The 20,939-nt window shown below is 57.9% G+C and overlaps 2 protein-coding genes across 3 annotated transcripts in view; one reads left to right on the plus strand and one right to left on the minus strand.

Moving 5' to 3' along the window:
* The window catches only part of LOC117796997 (sodium/glucose cotransporter 5-like), a 32,072-nt gene extending 12,204 nt beyond the window's left edge, over nucleotides 1–19,868 (minus strand). Inside the window, exons 1-2 of the mRNA XM_034647288.1 lie at nucleotides 19,724–19,868; nucleotides 5,020–5,211 (exon numbers count right to left, since the gene is read on the minus strand). Coding sequence (XP_034503179.1) covers nucleotides 5,020–5,211; nucleotides 19,724–19,868 — 337 coding nt within the window. The remainder of the gene's footprint in view (nucleotides 1–5,019; nucleotides 5,212–19,723) is intronic.
* The window catches only part of FAM83G (family with sequence similarity 83 member G), a 30,978-nt gene continuing 15,191 nt past the window's right edge, over nucleotides 5,153–20,939 (plus strand). For both annotated transcript variants that reach the window (XM_002923116.3, XM_034647441.1), the window contains exons 1-2: nucleotides 5,153–5,709; nucleotides 19,774–19,941. In XM_002923116.3, the coding sequence (XP_002923162.1) occupies nucleotides 5,188–5,709; nucleotides 19,774–19,941 (690 nt within the window). In that variant the 5' untranslated portion in view covers nucleotides 5,153–5,187. The remainder of the gene's footprint in view (nucleotides 5,710–19,773; nucleotides 19,942–20,939) is intronic.

Here is a 20,939-nt window from a genome sequence, read left to right on the forward strand (position 1 = left end):
GAAAAAAAAAAAAAAAAAAAAAAAAAAAAAAAAAAAAAAAGAATATACAACAGGGAAAAGACAGTCTCTTCAATAAATGGTGCTGGGAAAATGGGACAGCGGCATGCAAAACAACGAAACTGGACTACTATCTCAAACCATACGTAAAAACCAACTCAAAATGGACTAAGGATTTCAATGTAAAACTCCTAGAAGAAAACATGGGGAGGGGGTAAGCTCCTTAACACTGATCTTGGCAATGATTTTTTTTAATTTGACACCAAAAGAAAAAAAAAACCCAAATGGTACTACAATAGATTAAAAACTTCTGCGCAGGGGCGCCTGGGTGGCACAGCGGTTAAGCGTCTGCCTTCGGCTCAGGGCGTGATCCTGGCGTTATGGGATCGAGCCCCACATCAGGCTCTTCCGCTATGAGCCTGCTTCTTCCTCTCCCACTCCCCCTGCTTGTGTTCCCTCTCTCGCTGGCTGTCTCTGTCTCTGTCAGATAAATAAATAAAATCTTAAAAAAAAAATAAAAATAAAAAAATAAAAAAAATAAAAACTTCTGCGCAGCAAAGGAAACCATCGACNATCCCGGCATTGTGGGATCGAGCCCCACATCAGGCTCCTCTGCTATGAGCCTGCTTCTTCCTCTCCCACTCTTCTGCTTGTGTTTCCTCTCTCTCTGGCTGTCTCTATCTCTGTCAAATAAATAAATAAAATCTTTAAAAACAAAAAAACAAAAAAAAAAACCAAAAAAAACTTCAATTGGGTATTTTCTAAATCCAGTGTGGGCTGACATGATAACAGTACATCAGTGAATGATATCTATGAACAGAATTTGGTTTGCTGATGAAACAGAAGGTGATAATAACATTAACAAAGGCATTTGGGGGTCATTATTGGTTTTGATAATTTTGTGAGTTGATAGAGAGCTGTGGAAAGCTGTGGTCTGCACTTTGGTATGGTATTTTGCCATTCCATCTAGGAATAAACTCAATCTTTCTGACTGCTTTAGNCAGGCTCTTCCGCTATGAGCCTGCTTCTTCCTCTCCCACTCCCCCTGCTTGTGTTCCCTCTCTCGCTGGCTGTCTCTATCTCTGTCGAATAAATAAATAAAATCTTTTAAAAAAAAATAAAAATAAAAAAATAAAAAAAATAAAAACTTCTGCGCAGCAAAGGAAACCATCGAGAAAATGAGAAGGCAACCTATGAATTTGGAAGAAATATTTGCGAGTCATTTATCTGATAAGGGGTTAATAGCCAAAATATATAAAGAACTCATACAACTCAATAGCAAACCCCCCCCCAAAAAAACCCCAAACAAAATCCAATTAAAAAGTGGGTAGAAGATCTGAATAGACATTTTTCCAAAGGAGACATACAAATGGCCAACAGGTGCACGAAAAAGTGCTTGACGTCACCAGTCATCTGGAGTATGCAAACCAAAACCACAATGAAATATCACCACACACCTGTTAGAATGGCTATCATCAAAAAGACAGGAGATCACATGTGTTGGCAAGGACGTAGAGGAAAGGGGATCCTTTTGTGCGTGCAGGTGTGCTACTGGTAGGAACATATAACAGTGGAGCTACTACGAAAAACAGTAGGGAGATTTCTCAAAGAACTAAAAATAGAACTACCATTTAATCCAGCAATGCCACATCTTAGTTTATATCTTAAGGAAATGAAATCACTACCTTGAGGAGATATCTGTGCATGCACGTGTGCACACACACACACACACACACACACATTATTCAGCCCTGAGAAAGAAGAAAATCCTACCATTTTNCAGCAATGCCACATCTTAGTTTATATCTTAAGGAAATGAAATCACTACCTTGAGGAGATATCTGTGCATGCACGTGTGCACACACACACACACACACACACATTATTCAGCCCTGAGAAAGAAGAAAATCCTACCATTTGTGACAACATTGGTGGACCTTGAGGGCACTACGCTAAGTGAAGTGAGTCAGAGAGAGAAAGACAAATACCATATGATCTCACTTATAAGTGGAATCCAAAAAAGTTGAACTCAGAAAAAGAGAGTAGAATGACGGGGCTGGAGGGAAAGGGGTGGGGTGGGGATGGGGTGGAAGGAAAGGGGCAATATTCCAAATATAAGATGAATACATTCTGGAGATCTATGTACACCATAGTGATTATAGTTAGTAGTATTGTATTCTATATTTTTTTAAAGAAGTTACAGAACAGCAGAAAATATGTGCAGACCATAGACCTGACAAAGACCTTGTATTTAGAATATATAAGAGGGGGGTGGCCTGGCCTGGGTGGCTCAGTTGGTTAGGTGTCTGACTCTGGGTTTCGGCCCGGATCATGATCTTGGTTGGGGTTGTGGGATAGAGCCCCATGTCGGGCTCTGTGCTGGGCGTGGAGCCTGCTTGAGATTCTCTCTGTCTTTCTCCCTCTGCCCCTCCTCTCCACCCCTCCCATCTGTGCTCACACTTTCACTCACTCTCTTTCTCTCTCTTTTTTTTTTTTTTAAAGGATTTTATTTATTTGACAGAGATAGAGACAGCCAGCGAGAGAGGGAACACAAGCAGGGGGAGTGGGAGAGGAAGAAGCAGGCTCATAGCAGAGGAGCCTGATGTGGGGCTCGATCCCACAACGCCGGGATCATGCCCTGAGCTGAAGGCAGACGCTTAACCGCTGTGCCACCCAGGCGCCCCACTCTCTTTCTCTCTTAAAAAAGAAAAAAAAAAAAGGATAAAGACCTCTCAAAACTCAACAGGAAACACCAAACAATCCACTTAGAAAATGGGCAAAACACATGAACAGGCATTTCACTGAAGAAGACAGACAGCTGGCAAATAAGCACACGAAAATATGTTTTATATCATTAGTCAATAGGAAAATGCAAATTAACACCATAGGAAGAGATTATTACACACCTATCAGTGCAGCTAAAATAAAAAAATTGTGACAACATAAAATGTTGCCAAGGATGTGGAGAAACCTGATCACTCATATGTTATTGGTAGGAATGTGAAATATACACAATACAACATATATACAAATGAATATGTATAACATGCTTATGAATATGCATAGCAGCTAAATTCATAATAGCCCCAAACTGCAAACAACCCATTGTCCTTCAACAGGAGAGATGGTTGAAGAAACTCTGGTCCATCCATGCCGTGAATACTAGGCAGCAATCGAAACGAACAAGCTACAGATATGCACGACGACCTGGATGACTTGCCAGAGAATTACGCTGAGTGGGAGAAAAAGCTAACCCCTAAAGCTTATATGCTGTACTTTCCATTTGGTTTTTGAAATAACAACATTGCAGAGATGGAGAACAGATTTCATGGTTGCAGGGGTTAGGGATGGAGCTGTGCGCACGGAGGTTTGGGTGATGGTGGAACAGTTCTGCACCCTAATTGCAGTGGTGGTGGCCACACAAATCTACTCATGTGGTAAGGTTGCACACACGCGCGTGCGCACACACACACGTAACCTGGTGAAATCTGACCAAGTTCTGGATTGCACTGAGGTCCATTTTCTGGCTTGCGTATTGTTGTACTATGGTTCTACAAGGTGATTCCACGGGCAGAAACTGGGAGACTGCCTGTGACCTCTCTGTTGGTGCGTTGTTGTTGTTGTTTCTAACAATTTCCTGTGTATCTGTAAATACGGGCAGGTAACTGCAAGGCTGGAGGGCTTCGTGCCTTTCAGCCCCAAAAAGCCAGGATTCCCTTCATGAGCCCCAGGGCCTCTGTGCAGTCGTAAGAGCAAAAGGAGAAGCTGAGGCCCCAAGACTCTTGTTCGGGGTCTTTGGTGGCAGTGAGGCTATGGAAATCAGGCTTCAGGGCTCCCAGGGCAGTGCTTGCCCCCTCTGACTGCCTGCCTCTCCTCTGTGGCTGAGTGGGGTGGGGAAGATGGGGGGGTGCACACAAGAGTTGGGCTGACTCCAGCCCACAGCAGCCCTCTCTGGCTCGCCCCATCCCAGGGTTCAGGTGGGCGCAGCTCGTCATGTGGGACCAGTCCTGGGGGGGTACCCCTCCCAGCAGGGAGCAGGGCTAAGAACTGGGTATCTATCTGCTCTCCGCACACCAGGCTCTGTAAAGGCTCCTTCCTGAGTTTGGGTCAGAGGGTGCTCTATCCTTGCCTTGGGGCCTCCCAGGCCTGTACCTTAACTCTACTTCCACAACTAGACAGCTGGGTATCTGCACAGACTTCCTGATTCACCTGGGAAACTGGACACCGGTAGGGTTGGACCAAGGTTACCAACAGGCCCCGGAGTCAGGGGGAGGAGGGGTGCAAAGGTTGCTGACTTGCTGTGCGTTCTCAGTAAGAACACTGTCCCTCTCTGGGTTGCAGTGTTCCAGGAGCTGTTGGACTTTGGTCCCTGCGCTTTCCAGAATTCAGCGCGGGAAGCAGCGCACAACCACCGGACGCCGGTGTCCCTCGGGGGTTGGTAGGGGGGGTGAATCAGCTTCCGGCCCCGCCCTCAGGGCGGCACGTGACCGCAGGTGGCGGCGGCGGGGTGGGCGGGGAGGCATTAGTCACCAGCCCGCCGCCGCCGGTGCGCTCCGCTCCGCCCGCGCGGCTCTCCTTGCCGGCTCTGCCCCGCGCCCGCCCGGTAAGTGAGTCCCGGCCCGCGGCCCCCGCCAGCCGCGCTTCCCCGAGCCTCCTCCGGGCAGGCCTCTCGGATTGCCGATCGTGGCGCCTGCAGATTTTTTAAGACCCCCTCTCCGGTCCCGGAAGCCGTCGGAATGCGGGGCGCCGCCGAGCTGGGCCAGAGGCCACCCGAGTTGCGCCCTGCCTCCCACTCTTGGAAACTTCTGGGAAGTTCCCTGCCTGCCCAGGTTCCTCCCAGAAGTTGCCTAGGACTTTAGGCAGCTCCACAGTTCCTCCGGGACGTGGGTCCCCCGGCCCCTACTGACAGAGGCACACCGCGCCCAGGCGTGGGTCCCGCCCAGCCGTCTCGCCCACTGCCGCCCCACCCCCGCCCTGTCGCCCTGTCGCCCCTCCCCGGTCCCGCCTGCACCCTGACCTGACCTCTGCGTTCACTTGGGCTCTCCCGCAGGCTCCCTATGGACAGAGCTGCCGAGGCGCTGGTGGAGCCCCGGAGAGCGCCGTGCCGGAGTCGGGCCGGAATTCGGAGCCGGACCTTGCCGAGTGCTGTGTCGCCCGCCCACCCGGCGCGGGCGTCGGGGCAGTGGCAACATGGCCTTCTCCCAGGTGCAGTGTCTGGACGACAGCCACGTCAACTGGCGCTCCAGTGAGTCCAAGCCCGAGTTCTTCTACAGCGAGGAGCAGCGGCTGGCCCTGGAGGCCCTGGTGGCCCGCGGCAGGGAGGCTTTCTACGAGGTGCTGAAGCGGGAGAACATTCGGGACTTCCTGTCGGAGCTGGAGCTCAAGCGCATCCTGGAGACCATTGAGGTGTATGACCCGGGCTCCGAGGACCCGAGGACTGCCAGCCGGCCCCGGGGGCCTGAGGACGATGGTGTTGGCGACAGCGAGGAGGCCAGCAGGGCAGATGGGGACCCCCCCGAGGCTGAGCCACTGCCCTCTCTGGAGTACTGGCCCCAGAAGTCCGACCGATCCATCCCCCAGCTGGACCTGGGCTGGCCCGACACCATTGCCTATCGTGGGGTGACCCGGGCCAGCGTCTACATGCAGCCCCCCATCGATGGGCAGGCCCACATCAAAGAGGTGGTGAGAAAGATGATTAGCCAGGCCCAGAAGGTGAGCCAGCTGCTGGGCAGGGGTCCCCTGCGGGGAGGCCGGCCCCCAACACCTCTGCCCTCTCCATGTGCGTTCACTCAGCGCACCAGCATGGAGACCCCGACACCGTGCCCCGTGGTTGTCTCTGCTGCCGCCCAGGCTGCCTCCTCCCCCGCCCTCCTGGGCTTCCTCAGTGTCTTTGCACAGCGATAGGGTCCCTGGGTCCTCCGGTGGGTGACGATGGGCTGCCCCATCTCAAAGGGCCTTTGTGCCTTGTTGGGGGGCAGGCGCGTTCTGATGCCCCCAGACCCGGCAAGCGGCTTCCCCAGAAGAAAGTGCTGTGATGGGGTGGGGCGGGGAGGAATCTCGGGGTTTTCTCTCACTTACTGTCCCTCAAGGTGGTTCTGATTCACACCTGAGAAGCAGGAAACTCTCACACACACCATGAAACACTGGTGTTGCTTTTCTGGGGTGGTGGAGAGAGTCTGGGGTGGTGGAGGATGAACTGAGACTAAGAAGTAGCCTGGGTCCTTCTGAGGCTGGCCTGGAGGTCCGAGTTCAAATGTGTCTGTTTCCGAGCTGTGCTGGGCAATGGAGAGGGACTTGCTCACCCTCTCTGAGCCTCTTTGTGAACTTTGTCATGGCAGAACCTTCCCAGGCTGGGATGCGGGGGGCGGGGATGGTCCTTGGGCGGAAGCGTAGTGAAGTCTACTGAGGGTTGGCCACCTGGGTTGAATTTTGCCAGTGAAGGGATCTCGAGCGTTGCTGCTTCTCGACCCTGGCGGTGACGGGCGGTATCCCTGGTGTGGGTGGTCATTCTCAGCCATACGCCGACACACATCCTGAGAAGGGGTGCTCGCCACTTGCCGAGCCAGGCCACCAGCTGGTGCGTCTTCCTGATGAGGGGACGTGCCTTTCCGTGGTTTCGGAGCACAACCCGACCTGAGTGGTAAAGCCTGCCCAAGCGAGCTGTGTTGAGAAAGGTTCTGAGGCCAGGTCTGACCTCGGTAGAGGGTGGTGTGATCAGCAGTGTCTGTGCTGGGGAGGTATTTCTAGCAGAGTCTAGCCCTTCGCCAGGCCCGGAGCGGGGCAGCAAATCGCAGGAGCCCAGAATGCTGGTTTTGCGGACCCTCCTGGCCGACAGAGCCTGGGGAAACGCTTAGGCAGAGAAATCAGAAGTGGGTTGGGAGCTGACAAGGTGGCCTTGGGTCAGGTTTCTAGAAACGTGGGGTGCCTGTCCCCTGAGGGGGCTGGCAGAGTGGGATAGCCTGTGTCTCGGAGCCTGGCTCTTGGCCTGATCCCAGGCAGCTTGGGGGTTCGGGTTTCGGGTGTATAAAGTGGTGTTGAGTACGGAGCTGCGTCTTTGGCTGTTGTGAAAATGGAATCAGGTGACCGGAGTGAGGAAGAGTTGCAGGAAGAGGAGGGAAAGTGGGAGGAGGAGGGGGCCTTCGTAGCTCTTGGGCTGAAGAATACGCCCCACACCTGCCGTGGGGTAGACAGGTGCGGCTGACGTGTATGACTTGAGGTCATGGAACCCAGTCCTCTGGGAGGGCCTGTTGGGATCCCATGACCCACTTTTTAAAAATGGGGAAACTGAGGCCCGGGGTGGGGCTTGACCTGCTGTTCCAGGGTTCCCCTTCCTCATCCCTCTCCTCCCCGCCGGGAGTAGGAAGGAGGCCGACACCAGATCCCTGCTCGGCATGGGAACAGCCAGAGAGTCTAATCTCGCCCAGACAGGAAAGACTGATGGCCTGGCCCAGTGATGGGGCCAGATAGGGGCACCCGGGGCCAGGCTGGGCATCAGGGCATCCTCCCCACATGTCTGTGGGAGGGCTGAGACCCAGCCACCCCATGCAGTCCTGCGGGTCTCTTGTAACTTCATTTGCTCCCCACAAAAGCCCCACCAGTTTGTTGGCGTCGCCTGTCTAAGGTGACAAGGCCAGGGGGAGGTCCATCTCGGCTTGGAGCCCTGGTCTGGGTGGTACCACAGTCGGCGGGGCCCCCTGACCAGCTGGCATGGCCGCCCGATCCCTCTGACAGTGGGGGCCCACTGCTGAGACTGCCGGCTACCCTCGGACGGCAGGGAGCCTCCCAGACCCAGCAGGAGGGTCTGGGGTCTTTCAGACGAGAGCACGGAGAACAGGGACTGGTTCACACCCCACGGCGCCATGGTGAGCCACGCCCCAGCTTCCCATCCTTTGTGCTTCCCTGTCACCTCCGTCCAGGGACCCGAGGCCAGCACGGTGTGTGTGCGCGTGGGCGGGCAGTAATGACAATAGCTACTGGGTTTTGAGTGCGAGGCACTTTATAATTTCAGGTAGTGGGATCTGCCCATTTTCCAGATGTAGAAACTGAGGCCCGACTGGTTCGTCCCCGCCGATGTCACCCAGCTAGTTCTTGGGTACAGGGGTGGGGACCAGGCCCGTGTTGTCCTTAGACTCCAGGACGGGTCCCCTGCCCATCCTGGCCTTGACAGAACACAGTGACAGGCAGGGCAGGGAGGGGCAGCTCAGCCACACTGCCTGCAACCCTCCCATCCGCCCCGCTCCGGCTGCTTGCGCCGGGCCCTGCCGCTGACGGATGCTGACAGCGGATGCTGACGAGGTGCTTTGCCTGGCCTGCCCGCCCGTTGCCACCAGGAGCTCTCCCTGCCTTATTGCTCCCCTTGAATCACCTCTTTCTCTTCGCCCCCGCATCCTCTTCTGGCCCCCCCAGGAGCAAGGTGGGGAAAACACTCCCCCCTCCCCAGACCTGGGATGGGGAGCCCACTGTCCGCTTGCCTGGCCCAAACACTGACCCCCTGCCCACCGGGGCCCCTGGGCTGGGGCTGCTGGTGCTGACTCAGGGTGCCCGGCCCGCCAGCTCCTCCCCTGCCTGGCCTGTCAGCACGGCGGGCAGACCCTGGGGCAGGGAAGTGACACAGTACACACTCAGCCCGCCCGAGCGTGGCCGCCAGGGAGCGGCTGTGTTCCCGTCAAGGCTGCTGAACTGCCCCCCTTTCCCAAAACACTAGAACGAAACTAGTGGGCCACGGTACCAGGAGCCCAAGTCCCTGCTCTGCCTCCACCGCTGGGAGACCCGGGACGAGCCCCAGCTCTTCTCTGAGCCCCAGTCATCTCATCTGTAAAATGGGTACAGGCATGAAGGTTGTTAAGGGTTCCTTTGCCCTACGATTCTGGACTCTGCTGGGACAAGAGACCAGTGGGTCCTGGGTCTCACCGAACTGGCTGTATGGCCCTGAGCAGACAGCTTGTACTCTGTGAGCTGTCTTCCAGTCCCAGTGGGCTCTAAGTCTCTGAGACAGACCCCCCCCTCGCCCCCGGGGACCAGTGATTTACCTGGAGAAAAACCTGCTTCGGGGTTCCAACTGCATACCAGAGTCCGGGCCTGTAGCATCATGCCTAGGAGGGATGAGCCCCAGCCTTGCTTGTCTGCAGCCTCCGAGAGAGAGGGGTGAGGCTGGGCTGGGTCCCAGAGGGGGCTGGGGAGGGAGTGCCCCTCCCCCCAGACGACATGGGGGCAGGGTCCTCAGCAGGCCTCTAGCGGGATCCCTTCACCAACCCCAGACAGTCTGGGGAAGGTCCCTGGGGCAGGGGTGAACCCTGTACAGGTGAGGACACGGAGGGAGCACAAGGGAGAGTGTGTGTGCAAGGTTGGACTAGAACCCACTTCTCCTGCCTGCCGGGCCTGGGCTTGGGAACGGAGACCCAGAGCAGTTCAGTTTCTTGCCTCAGGCTGCACAGCAGGAAGAGACTGGAACCAGGTTTCACGATGTCTGATTAAGCCCAAGATATTTTCTGTCCGCCCCTTGCCTTCACACGCTGACGTCCTGGCTCGCGGCTGGGCTCCAGAGAATAAAAGCAGCTTAATGAGGCATTCATTAAATGCCAGCTCTATGCCAGCTGCTGAGCGGGCACTTTACCTGCTCTGTTGTCCTCCCAGGAGCTGCCCGAAGGAGGTGTTGCCTGCTCCGTGCAGATGAGGAACCGAGGCTTGGCGGAGCTCAGGGAGGGCTGGCGTCTTGGAGGAGCTGGGCTCAGAACCTAGGTCTCCGGGCTCTGAGCCCCTTTACCCCGGGGCGGGGTGGGGGAAGCGGCATCTTGGCTGTATTCTCTGGGCCCTGCCCCTCATGGGAGCATTGGCGCCTTGCTGCTGCCCCCAGCTTGACTCAGGACAGTAAAAGCCCTTTCATGAGGCTCCTTGTCCCCATCAGGCTCCCAAACACTGGGCTCTCCCTGGAGGAGGGGAGTGGGGGGGCGGGGAGAAGGCTGACCACACCGGGACTGGGGAGAACAGGGCGCCCCGAAGCTGAGCCCCCTGCGGGTCCCGACGCTGGAGCAGGAGGGAGGGCTCTCATCTCCCCTGAGCTCGGTGGCCCCGAGGCTGTCCCCTGGAGGCCCCAGGGTAAGGCCCACGGAGCACGTGGGCACGGGCTGGAGCCCAGAAGGAGCCCAGGCTCACAGCACGGCGCGAAGCCAGGGAGGGGCCACCTGCCTGCCCCTGCGATTCCCAGCCCAGGCCCAGGGCCGGGGCCTGCAGGTGGGGAACGATCTGATAACATCATCCCAGGTGTCAGCTCCGGCCTCTCCAAAGGCTTCCTACCCAGCGGCGTTTGCATCTTAATTGAGAGTTTGAGGAGAGCCAGGGGCTGCTCTGCCAGGAGGAGGGCCGGTGCCTCAGCCCTGCGCACGCTGCTGCCAGCCTCCCGCAGCCAGTGCTGGGGCAGGCAGCCTCCCTGCGGCTGGCACAGCCCTCCCTCCTGTGACCTGTGAGGTGGGGCCTGTCGTCGTACCCCTGTCCCAGATGAGGATCCTGAGCTTAGGGTGCTAAGAGTGGGCCCGCTGGCCTTCACATGAGGGTCTCTGGTCTGGCGGGCCTGCATGGCACTCCTGGTTTCCTGGGTTTGGCAGGCTCATCCTGAGGCCAAGAGCCCTCTCCCTAGGCCAGCAGAGAGGGGCCAGTCCTCTCACAGACCCCTGGCTCTCCTGTCCGGCTCAGCCACCCCCTTGCTGCGTGGCCTTGGACCTCAGTGTCTTCATCTGCAAAATGGGGATTGGGCACTTGTCTTGCAACAGTAAGACTTGGGAGCGCCCACGAGCTCCTGAGTGATCCGACGATGCTGAGCGAGGGGCAGGGCGTCCCCTCCACACCAGGACCCTGCCCTGTGTCCTGGCAGGCTCCGGCCTGCGTGGGCTGCACTAGCCTCCTTCCTTTGTGGCTTCCAAATGCTCTCCAGGCTTAGACATCTCCCCAGGCTAAATACAGTGCAGGGCGGTGGGAAGAGGGGCTTCCAAACCACCCAGACCGATGGCCAAGTCTCAGTTCTGCTGTCACCCAGCCATGCGACCCCAGGATAGTCACTTCGCCCCTCTGACCCTCGGTTCCTGCCTCCTCGTTGCCATGGTGATGCCAGCACCCGCCTCAGTGTTGTGGCGAGAGTACAGTGTGGCGTCTGGCACGGAGCCAGCATTTCGTAAATGCAAGTTCTCTCCTCCCCGCCTTCATCCTCCGCTCTCTCCTGACAGCCTCGCTCTGGGAATAGTCTGGGTTGCAAAGTGGTGAGCTCCCCGTCCTGGAGGAGTTCAAGCAGGGGCTTCCTGGAATGCAGCAGAGATGAGTGGCCTCAGGCTTTCTCTGGCTTGCAGTGTGACCTTGGGCAAGTCCTTTCCAGGCCAGTCTTCCTGGGGGATTAAGATGCTCAGTGACACCACAGCGCCTGTCACTCCTGGACCCCAGCAAACCCGAGGTTTTACAGGCTTTCGAATTCATGAGTCTGAGATATTCCGTGTTGAAAATTCTCAGCTGGTGCGGTTCACTGATGACTGTGTGGGGGTCTGGTGGGCTGGACGTTATGCCTGCAGGCCTGGAAGCTCACAGGACTCGGAGGCCCCTTGGGGCCGGTGGGAAGGGGGCGGGACCTGTCCTCTCAGCTCATCCACAGGCACAGCCCCGGTCACCTGACGGCCCTCCCCCACACTCTGTCGGCCCCTCTCCCCTGCAGCATTCCTGAGCCTTGGGGAGGAGGCTGATGTCTATCTGGGGAAGGCTGGAGACTCAGGGCAGGGCCCATGCTGCTGGGCTGGGCTGGGCCGGGCCCCTGGACAGAGGGCTCTGGGCGTGACCAGTATGCACCTCTTGACCCCATCCTGCTGCAGCCATTTGGCACTCAGGAGGCCCGAGCCTCCTTTAATTGGCCTTAATGAGGCTTCTGTTTTAATAGTCCAGAGGGTGGGGAAGGCGCCAGGGTTGATGAATGTCAGAGGGGAGAGACGCAGGTTACCCAATGCATCCCCCCATGTTGCCGAGAAGAGAAGCTGAGGCCATGCCGTGGGCCACCTGGGGAAAGAATGGCAGAGCCAGGAGGCCCAGGGCCATTTACCTTCTGGGCAGAGCTGATGGTCAAGAGTTTGTTTCAGGACCCAGGGTGGGCTCCGGGGGGCGGGGGCGGCAGGTGGAGTCAGCTAGAATGTACACAGGATCCCTTGCCAGGGGAAGAGCCCAAAGCAGGAGGCTTCTGCCACCAGCTGACCGTGTGGCTCTGGGACAGGGACTTCCTCTCTGGAAAATGGGAGCGGTCCTTGCTGCCTCTCCTTAGTCCCTGGAAAAGGGACACCTGCGTGAGTGTCAGAAAGCTGGCCTGGGTGGTGCAATTGTTAAGCGTCTGCCTTCGGCTCAGGGCGTGATCCCGGCGTTATGGGATCGAGCCCCACATCAGGCTCTTCCACTGGGAACCTGCTTCTTCCTCTCCCACTCCCCCTGCTGTGTTCCCTCTCTCGCTGGCTGTCTCTCTGTCTGTCAAATAAATAAATAAAATCTTTAAAAAAAAAAAAAAAAAGAAAGCTGGCCTGGTTCTCCCGACCCTGGCTTGGGTCAGCAGGTGTTATGACCTACACAGACTCCCTCCCTGGGAGGCAGGACCAGGCTGTTCCCTCAGTGACAGACCTCTGGAACCAGAGGATTGGGCACACTGGTTTGGAGAGTGCCAGAAGTCAGGAGGAGCGCCCCCCACAGTGGGGCTCCTAGGAGCCCTCCCCAGTGCCTGGAGAACCTTCTAGGCCTTTCAGTCTCCTTTATCCTGCTAGCACCAGGGGAGGGGGGTGCAGGGCCATGTCGAGGACATGGGAGACTGGGGCACTGCAGTACAGAGCCAGCTCAGGGCCTGGCAGGAGGCAGAGGGTGTAGGGTGGGGGGGGTAGGAGAGCAACTCTGCCCTTCCAGTGAGGGAGGGGCAGCCTGTGCCTCCACCAGGCAGACAGCTGTCGTCCTCTGGAGTCTCAGCCCCTCCACGTGAACGGGTGGGGGGGGTGATAACGGCCATCCAGGTCTGCCCGGGGATGAATTCTCTCAGCATCTGTAGGTCTGAAAAAGTCCTTGTTTCCTTTTTGGTTTGGAAAGCTATTTTCCCTGGGTAGAGAATTCTAGGATAACTGTTTTTGCATTTAGTGCCTTAAAGATGTTGCTCCCGTGTTCCCCGGCTTGCGGCTTGTGGTGATACTGTACAAAAGTCTGTTTTTCTCTCTTCTTCATTATGTAATGGTCTTTGCCCCTCGGGCTGCTTTTCAGAATTTCTCTTTATCGTGAGCTTTAAATAATGTGATTTTGATGTGCCTTGGTGATGTTTTCTTCTTGTCTGTTCTGCTTGGAACTCTCTGAACTTCCCTGACCTTGGATGGATAGTTTTCTTCAAATGTGGAAAAATTATGGAATTATTTTTTCAAGCATGTTTCTGTCTTCTCCACCCCTTCTCCACCTCGGCACCTTTTGAGACTCCAATTTTGTGTATCCTAGACCCTCTAGGTGGACCCCCTGCCCCGAGCCGATCCCGGTTTGTCAGTCCCCTTCCATGGGTCATTTTGGATTACTATTTCTATGATGTGTCTTCAAGTTCACTCATCTTTTCTTCTGTGGTGTCTAATCTGTTATTCATCCCATCCAGTGTCTTTTTCATCTTAATTGTTGCTAGTTTCACATCTTGGGGTTCAGTTTGGTGTTTTTTAAGCTTTATTAGGTGGGACCAGAGCAGATTTAGCCCAGGCTAGGATTTGGACTGTGGTCCATATGCAATCACAGCAGTCAAGTGTGTCAGAGCCATATGGCCTGCAAAGCCTGAAGTATTTACTATGTGGCCTTTACAGAAAAAGTTTCTTGACCTCTGGTCTAGGGTTTATTTGCCCATTACTCAGGTAATACCCTTCTGAGGACTCTCCTGCAGGCCCTGAGTCTTAGAGGGGTCTGCAGTCTAGCCGAGGGGAATGGAAATGACGCCTGCGTCCTGTGTGAGCAGCGGTGACCGTTCCAGCTGCCTTTTTCCAGCAGTTTTGTCCCAGCCTGGGTGGTTTCCTCCATGCATGTGATGCTCAGTCACCAGCTGAAGGCTCAAAGGGACACCCTGTGTAGGTGTCTGGTGTCCGCTCCCTGCAGCCCTCTCTCCTCCAGCATTCTGTCCTGAAAATTCTGGCGACCGTGCTCTGAGCACACCCTGTCTCCGCAACTCAGGGAGACTGCTGGACTCCACCAGGGCCCGTCCCCATGCTGTGGCTCGGAAGTTGCTGAGGCAATCCTGGGGCCGATCTCACCTGTTTCTCTTCTCTCAAGGAACACTGTGCTTGCTGCAGTCTCGTTGGCGAGGGTTTCATAGATTTTGCCTATTTCTTTGGTGAGTTTTGTTTTGTTTTGTTTTATGGTTAAGGCAGTAAGGTTAGCATAGGCTCTGTTATTCTGCCATGGCCGGAAGTGGAAGTTGAACCCAGGGTGTGGATGGCCATTGTTCGAAACCTTAGAACAGCCCGCAGCATTCTCCATGTCGTCCCCGTGAGTTACCAGGTGGCACCAGCCTTCCAGCTGGCACAGAGGGGAGTGGAGAAGACGGTGAGTGATGATTCCTGGCCTGTCCATCCCAGAGGGTGCCATGGGTCAGGTGGGTCAGGACTCCAGTCGGTGTGATGAGGCAAGAAAGTGGCACCTGCCGAGCACAGGCTCTCAGGCCCTGAGCTGGCTCTGTACCTGCGTTAATTCCCTCTGCCCGCCAACAGCTGGGCAGGTGGGCATTGTTACCGCCCCCTGAGGAGACTAAGGCTCTTGCCCGGGGTCACACGTCTTCCCAGGACAGTCTGCAGCTCATGCCGCCACCATCTGGGTGTCCATCAGGGCCTTAGCATGACAGACCCAGAGCTCTGAGGCTGTCTTCCCCTGTGACACTTTGCAGGTGGTGACACGAGGCCCATGGAGGGCCAGGGGCTTGCGTGCTTGTGCCGTTTCCATAGCTGCTTCTGGGCACCAGGGTGGGGGGGTTGTGTCTGTCTCCCCGGTCTGCTCTGGAGCCCTTCGAAGGGAGAGACCAGGGCTGCCTCTCCCTCTCTCAGCCTCCTCCACGCAGCTGCGTGTCCAGGGAGGGTGGGGCAGGTGTTACAGAGGGAGCTCCAGGTGGGGACCTGCTGGACCCTGACCCGACTCTCAGAGTCCAGGCCTTCAGGAGACGGCATGCCACGCGGCCGGTTGCCGCGGCATTTCCAGAACTGGAGACGTGGTGTGTGCCCAAATGGCAGAGAGCAGCTGGGAGAATGGCTCCAGGCCCAGTGTTTCAGGGGTGAGTCAGCGGGGTCAGGGCCCCCCAGGGAGAGATGTTGTCGCCAAGGCTGGGCCCACGGCCAGCGGTCTTCCAGCTGCATGTGGAACCCCTGCACCATCTCACCCCTGCGCCGTCTCACCCCTGCCCTTCCTCCCCCAGGGCTTCCACAGACCTGCTCTACCCACTGGGCCTGTGAGCACACTTCCGCTCCAAGAGTGGGTTCTGTGGTCACGGGGAATCCGCAGAACAGCGGTGCTGGGTGCTGCCGGCCGGGTGTCTGCCTGCCGAGGCCAGTGGGGCAGAGGGAGGCGGGGCGGCGGTGGGCACCGCAAGACGCTCCAACTGGCCCAGACAAGCCAGACGGGGCACCTGGGCAGGGCCTAGGGAGTCAGGGATCCCTCGGCAGCTCCAGCCTTGGGCCTCGCATCCACCTTCCCCGTTTTACAGATGAGGAGACAGATGCAGAGAGAGACACAGCTCACGCAGGGCTGGAGCCTGGCTTGGAGCCCAGAGCTCCAGCTCTGGGCCCCCTCTGCACTCGCCCAGGGGCTCAGATGGCTGCGGCGGGCCAAAAGGGATGGGGGCGGGGGACACCGGCACCTCGCGCCTGTGCCACCAGCACCAGCAGTAGGCATTACAAGGCTTCGGGCTGTGTCTGTTGGAGGCTGCAGCCACGGGTGGGGGGCTGCTGCTCCTTGGCGGCTCAGACGCTGCCCCCCCTTGTTCAAGTCCCCCCAGTAACCACCTGGACGATGGCAGTGCTCATGGTGGGGGCGTGGGAGGCTGTGCCAGAGATTGGGTTGGGGAAGGCTTGGGAAAAGGGGGCGTGGGGGACCACCGGAGAAACATATTTTGGGAGCTTGCCTGTCCTGCACCCCCAGAGAGCCACGGGGACATTTGGGTCTAAAGTGCTCTCAAGCCCAGTGCCTGTACCGAGCCCTGCCGTGTTCGCCTCCGTTGCAGCCTCCCCAGCGTCTATACTGCACGGCTGGCCCCGCTCTGGGACACAGCCATCCTCCTGGTCCCCCTGGTTATCATCCAGACCCCCCCCCCCGCCGTGCTGCCCTTTGGGGCCGAGACCCGGGATGGTTGTCACGGGTGTCTGGCCCCTTCTGGTTCTGTGCCTTCAAGAAAAGACTTGCCCATCAGTAAGACCCATGGGGACCCCTGGAGACCTTTCTTCCCCTGGGAGCTGGCCGGTGCGTTCTGTGTGGGTTCTGTGTTGTGGGGCGGGCGCTGCCCCCTCGGTTCCCCAGTGACGCCAGGCCCGGGATACGGGATGTGCATGTGCCTGCGACTCCACCCCCGGCAACCGGGCAGTGGGTCCGGCTGCTCACACGGACACGCTGGTTCCTGTGGTCGTGAGGCGCGAGCTTTGAAGCTGGGACCCAGGCCCCCTGCCTCTTGCCCAGTGCAGTGTCTTAACACACGGGGGGCAAGGGAAGTCTCGATTCCAGCCACCCCTCCACCGTCTCCACGGCTTTGGCCGTGGCCTTGCCCGGGGCCCCTACAGGGTCTGTGGGAGCTGGGGCTGCAGGGGGCAGCTGCTGTATCCCTCGAGGTGGGGCCAGCAGCTTTGTGCTCCGGCTACGACGTGTGGGCTGGAGGGACCATAGCAGTGAGCCAGGCGGACACCCACATTTGGGCAGATCCTGAAACCAGGGGCCCAAGAGAGGGGCCGTAGCTAGTCCCGGGCTTCCCTCAGTCCTGTTACCCAGACCATTCGGTCGCATTCTCAGTCGGCAGCAGCTCCCCGAGGCCTGCCTTAGACCAGGCCGCATGCTGGCTTCGAATGGGGCTCTCCCCTGGATGAAGTCCCAGTGTCACAGGCAAACTGGGCCACCCAAACGATAATTAGGCAAGGGAGTGAATCCCTCCGTGCCTCAGTTTCCTCATCTGTAAAATGGGAACAGCAACCGCTACCTCAACACGTGTTTGAGGGCTGAACGTTACACCATCCCGCAGCCCAAGGGCCCTGGACTGGCTCTCTGTTTTGAGCAGAAGGCATTCTGGGTGGGGCGCGAGACTCGCGTCTAGCCTCGGGTGTCTGGCCCCAGCTCTCCCATGTACAGAATGGGGAACAGCATGCAGGATGGGGGGACCTCCAAGAAACCTCTGTGGCTCAGACTGGACAAGCTGCGGAGCCTCCATGGGGAGCACCACGCCCCCTCCCCTAGCATCATCCCAGTGCCTAGGGAGCGCCAAGCACCCCTCCCCACTCCCAGTATCAGCTGGCACCTGTTAGAAGCCCTCCTTTGACCACCCCCTGGCCCCGAACCCAGTGCCTGGGGAGAGCCAGCGCTCAGCCCCGGGACCCCATGGGAGGGATCCACCACTGGGGGGCAGGCCCCAACAGGTCCAGTCCAGTGATCCAGCAGACGATGCCTGGATCCAGTACCCTACCTGCCAGAGGGAGACGTGGGGAAGGACACACGAGGAGTGGGTCCTGCTGGGGCACGTCCCCTAGCCCAGGCCCAGGGCAAGTCCCCATCTGCCATGGCAGGCGGGGCCTGGAAGCAGTCCTGACCAATCTGGTGGGAAACGGCAGTGACAAGGGAGCAGGGGGTGATGTGATGTCTGCCTCCAAGGAGAAACGTGTCGGCTGCGCCCTTCCCAGGGTGGCACGTGAAGCTGTTTGCCTCCAGGACCACCTTATCCAAGGGGTTCCCAGGGCTGGCTCTGGGGCTGTGGGGTCCCATGCGAGGAAGTCCCTGCTACCCCCCCACCCCACCTCAAGGTCTCCTCACGCTCAACTGGTGAAATCCAAGGCCGTTGTGAGCCCACCCAGCCGTCCTTGCGTCTCATCTGTGCCCCCAGCCTCCTCGCCACCTCCTCATCAAGCAATCTCTGGCCTTTCCTTAAACACCTCCTGGGATGGGGAGGTCACTTCCTATCAAGACCCCTGTCTCACTTTGGGTCAGAAAGCACCTCCGTTGGCTTCCCCCTGCTTGTCCTAGCCCCTGCAGAGACTGTACCCACGCCCTCTGCCCCACCTGAAACGGCGCCTCAGATACCCAGAGTCAGTGAGGGGTTGTCCCCCAGAGAACAGAGTCAGTCCTGGGCCTCGGCCGTGCCGGAGCCCTGCTGGTCCTGCAGCTCCCCTGCCCCCTTGGACCCAGAGAAAGCTGGGCCCAGAGAAGCTAGGTGTCTTGCTTGGGGTCACACAGATCGTGTCCAAGGCAGGGCAGGGACAAGCCCTCATGGGCCTGCAGGGGCGAGCTGGGTGAGCTCCCGGAGTGTGCGGACTCCTCCCCAGCAGGTCCCAGGCTGCCTGTCCTTCACTCTGCGCCTACAGATCCCAGTGAGGGGAGCCTGTCAGGCCACCCTTGCGGTGGGGGTGGGGGTGAGCTTGCCTCCCTAGCGGGCCTGGGTAGCCTGACCACTGCCAGCTCATTGTAAGGCCAAGTCCCTGGCCTCTTAAGTCTTCTCCAGAAGGTTCTCGGGCCCTGGAAGGGGCAGTCGCACTGGTCTCAAAGGGCTGGAGGGCCTGGATGTCTGTGTTAGTTGTCAGCCTCAGGCCCCAGTCCCATGAGCTCCCCTCGGCTGCCCAGTAGGATGGGGGGGGTGATGAGAGAGAGGGCCAGAGATGGTCACTGAGCCCCGGCCGTCCCAGGAATCTGCTGATTAACCCCAAGGCAGATGAGCTCATCCCAACCACCCTGTTCTTCCGCTACGCCTGTCACTGCCCACGTGGGGCTAGGGCTTGGGGTAGATGCACTCTGACCTCTGGAGCCCCACCCTGAGCCAGGTCCAGAAGGCTGGAGGTCTGCTGTTGCGGGGACAGATGTTGTCACATAATAGAACACACGTGCCAGTTTGGGCTCCGTTCAGACAGGAGAGGTAGTCGTGGAAAGCCTGGCCAAGTCCGTGCCAGCCCGGGGACGAACAGGTGACCTCAGGAATGCCCGTGCCACCTGCTGCCTTTCTGGCTGTTGACACATCCGGTTCCACTTGGCGTCCCAGGGTGGTAGGTGGCAGTGATGGTGTGGGCTGCTCTGGCTCAGGGACGCGAGCCAGGAAGGGACCACACGGGGCACCCCCATGCTCAGCCCTGATACCCGCGAGGATCGCAGGTTGCCCCGGGGGCTGGCCCCCCACACACTCCCCACCCTGGGATGCAGACACTGCCTGGTTCACAGGCACTGTCTCCTCCCTCCTCGGGCCTCATTGGCCAGGACACGGGGCTTTGCTTTCTGGCGTCTTGTATTACAGGGACGGTGGGTGTGCCGAATGTGCTTCTCCAGTCCCGCAGCCCCAGGGTCCATTCTGGGCCACTGATTGAGAATCTTGTACCCAAAGCGTTGAACCCTAGAACTTCGGGACCAGAGAGGCCCCCAGCCCATCGCTGCCCAGTCCCAGTGCTGAGGCTTGGGGTGGGGGCAGGGCTAGCAGGGGCGCCCAGAGAGGGTGGTGGGTGTGGGAGGGCTGTGCGTCCTGCCGGGGCACCTGTCCCCATTGCCGCGCCACCTGTCGCCGCGGCCGCACCCCCAACAGCTCTGGTCTCTTCATGCTCCCAGGTGATAGCCGTGGTCATGGACATGTTCACCGACGTGGACATCTTCAAGGACCTGCTGGATGCCGGCTTCAAGAGGAAGGTGGCCGTGTACATCATCGTGGACGAGAGTAACGTCAAGTACTTCCTGCACATGTGCGAGCGCGCCCGTATGCACCTGGGGCACCTCAAGGTGAGCTGGCTGGTCAGGAATGAACAAGCGGTCACTCAGTGGGTCAACAGACACTTGGAGCTCCTGTCCGCTGGGGACGGAGCCCTGTGCCGGGCACAGAGAGTCCAGTCATCCTAGAGCCTCCTGCCGAGTGGTCACCTGACCTCCGCCTGACCTCGAAGAGGGACAGGACACTGCCTCCGATGGTCAGAGATAAGATAAACAGTTAAGGGCTGAGTCGGTGCTGGAGCCGACGCATGGGGCTGTATCATGTGTGATTTCCCAGCACCCCAGGCCACATTGATTACCTGTCTTTGCTTGCATGCCTCCAGTGACAGGGGGCTCACCACCCAGGCTCCCACAGCTCACATCCTATCTGGAGAGCTCTGACTCCCAGGAAGTTATTTTTTGGGGCTTAAGCCGGAATCTGTCTCTGTACGATGTCCACCCACCGGTTTTAGGATCGGGCTCTGGCAGAGGCAGCTTCCTCGGGCTGAGGTCAGGGAAGGCTTCCTCGATGGCTGCAGAGTTGAAATAAATTTGAGGAGGGAGAGCAGGGTCGAAAGGGCTTTCTCGGGAAGGACGCCGTGGAGCAGAGGTGGAGGGATCATGGTGAACTTGGGTTTTTAGCAGGGCTTTGCTGTGTCTCTGAGCTCATCTCCTCCTGTCTCTGGGCTCCAGGATCTCATTGGTCCCGAAGAAGGACAGATGGGCCACTGTGGCTGGGCTCTTGCACTCACACACCCTGCATTTGATCCCGTGTTTGGGGGCAGGAGGAGCCCTCCTTCCACCCACCTGTCGCTTGGCACCGACTGCATGCAGCACGGTCCCCAGAGAGAACGGATCAGTATGCATGACAACAGCGGATACTTTCCCAGAATTTGGCTTGGGTCAGCCCCATTCTAGACACTTGACGTGGTTAATTTATTTACTCCGCATGACGACCCATAGGGGGATAGGGCAGTTGTTCGCATTTTACAGATGAGGAATTGAGGCACCTGTCCAGGTGGGGAGTGGGG

Source organism: Ailuropoda melanoleuca, chromosome 17 (genome assembly GCF_002007445.2).
Source record: "Ailuropoda melanoleuca isolate Jingjing chromosome 17, ASM200744v2, whole genome shotgun sequence".
NCBI classification, from domain to species: domain Eukaryota; kingdom Metazoa; phylum Chordata; class Mammalia; order Carnivora; family Ursidae; genus Ailuropoda; species Ailuropoda melanoleuca.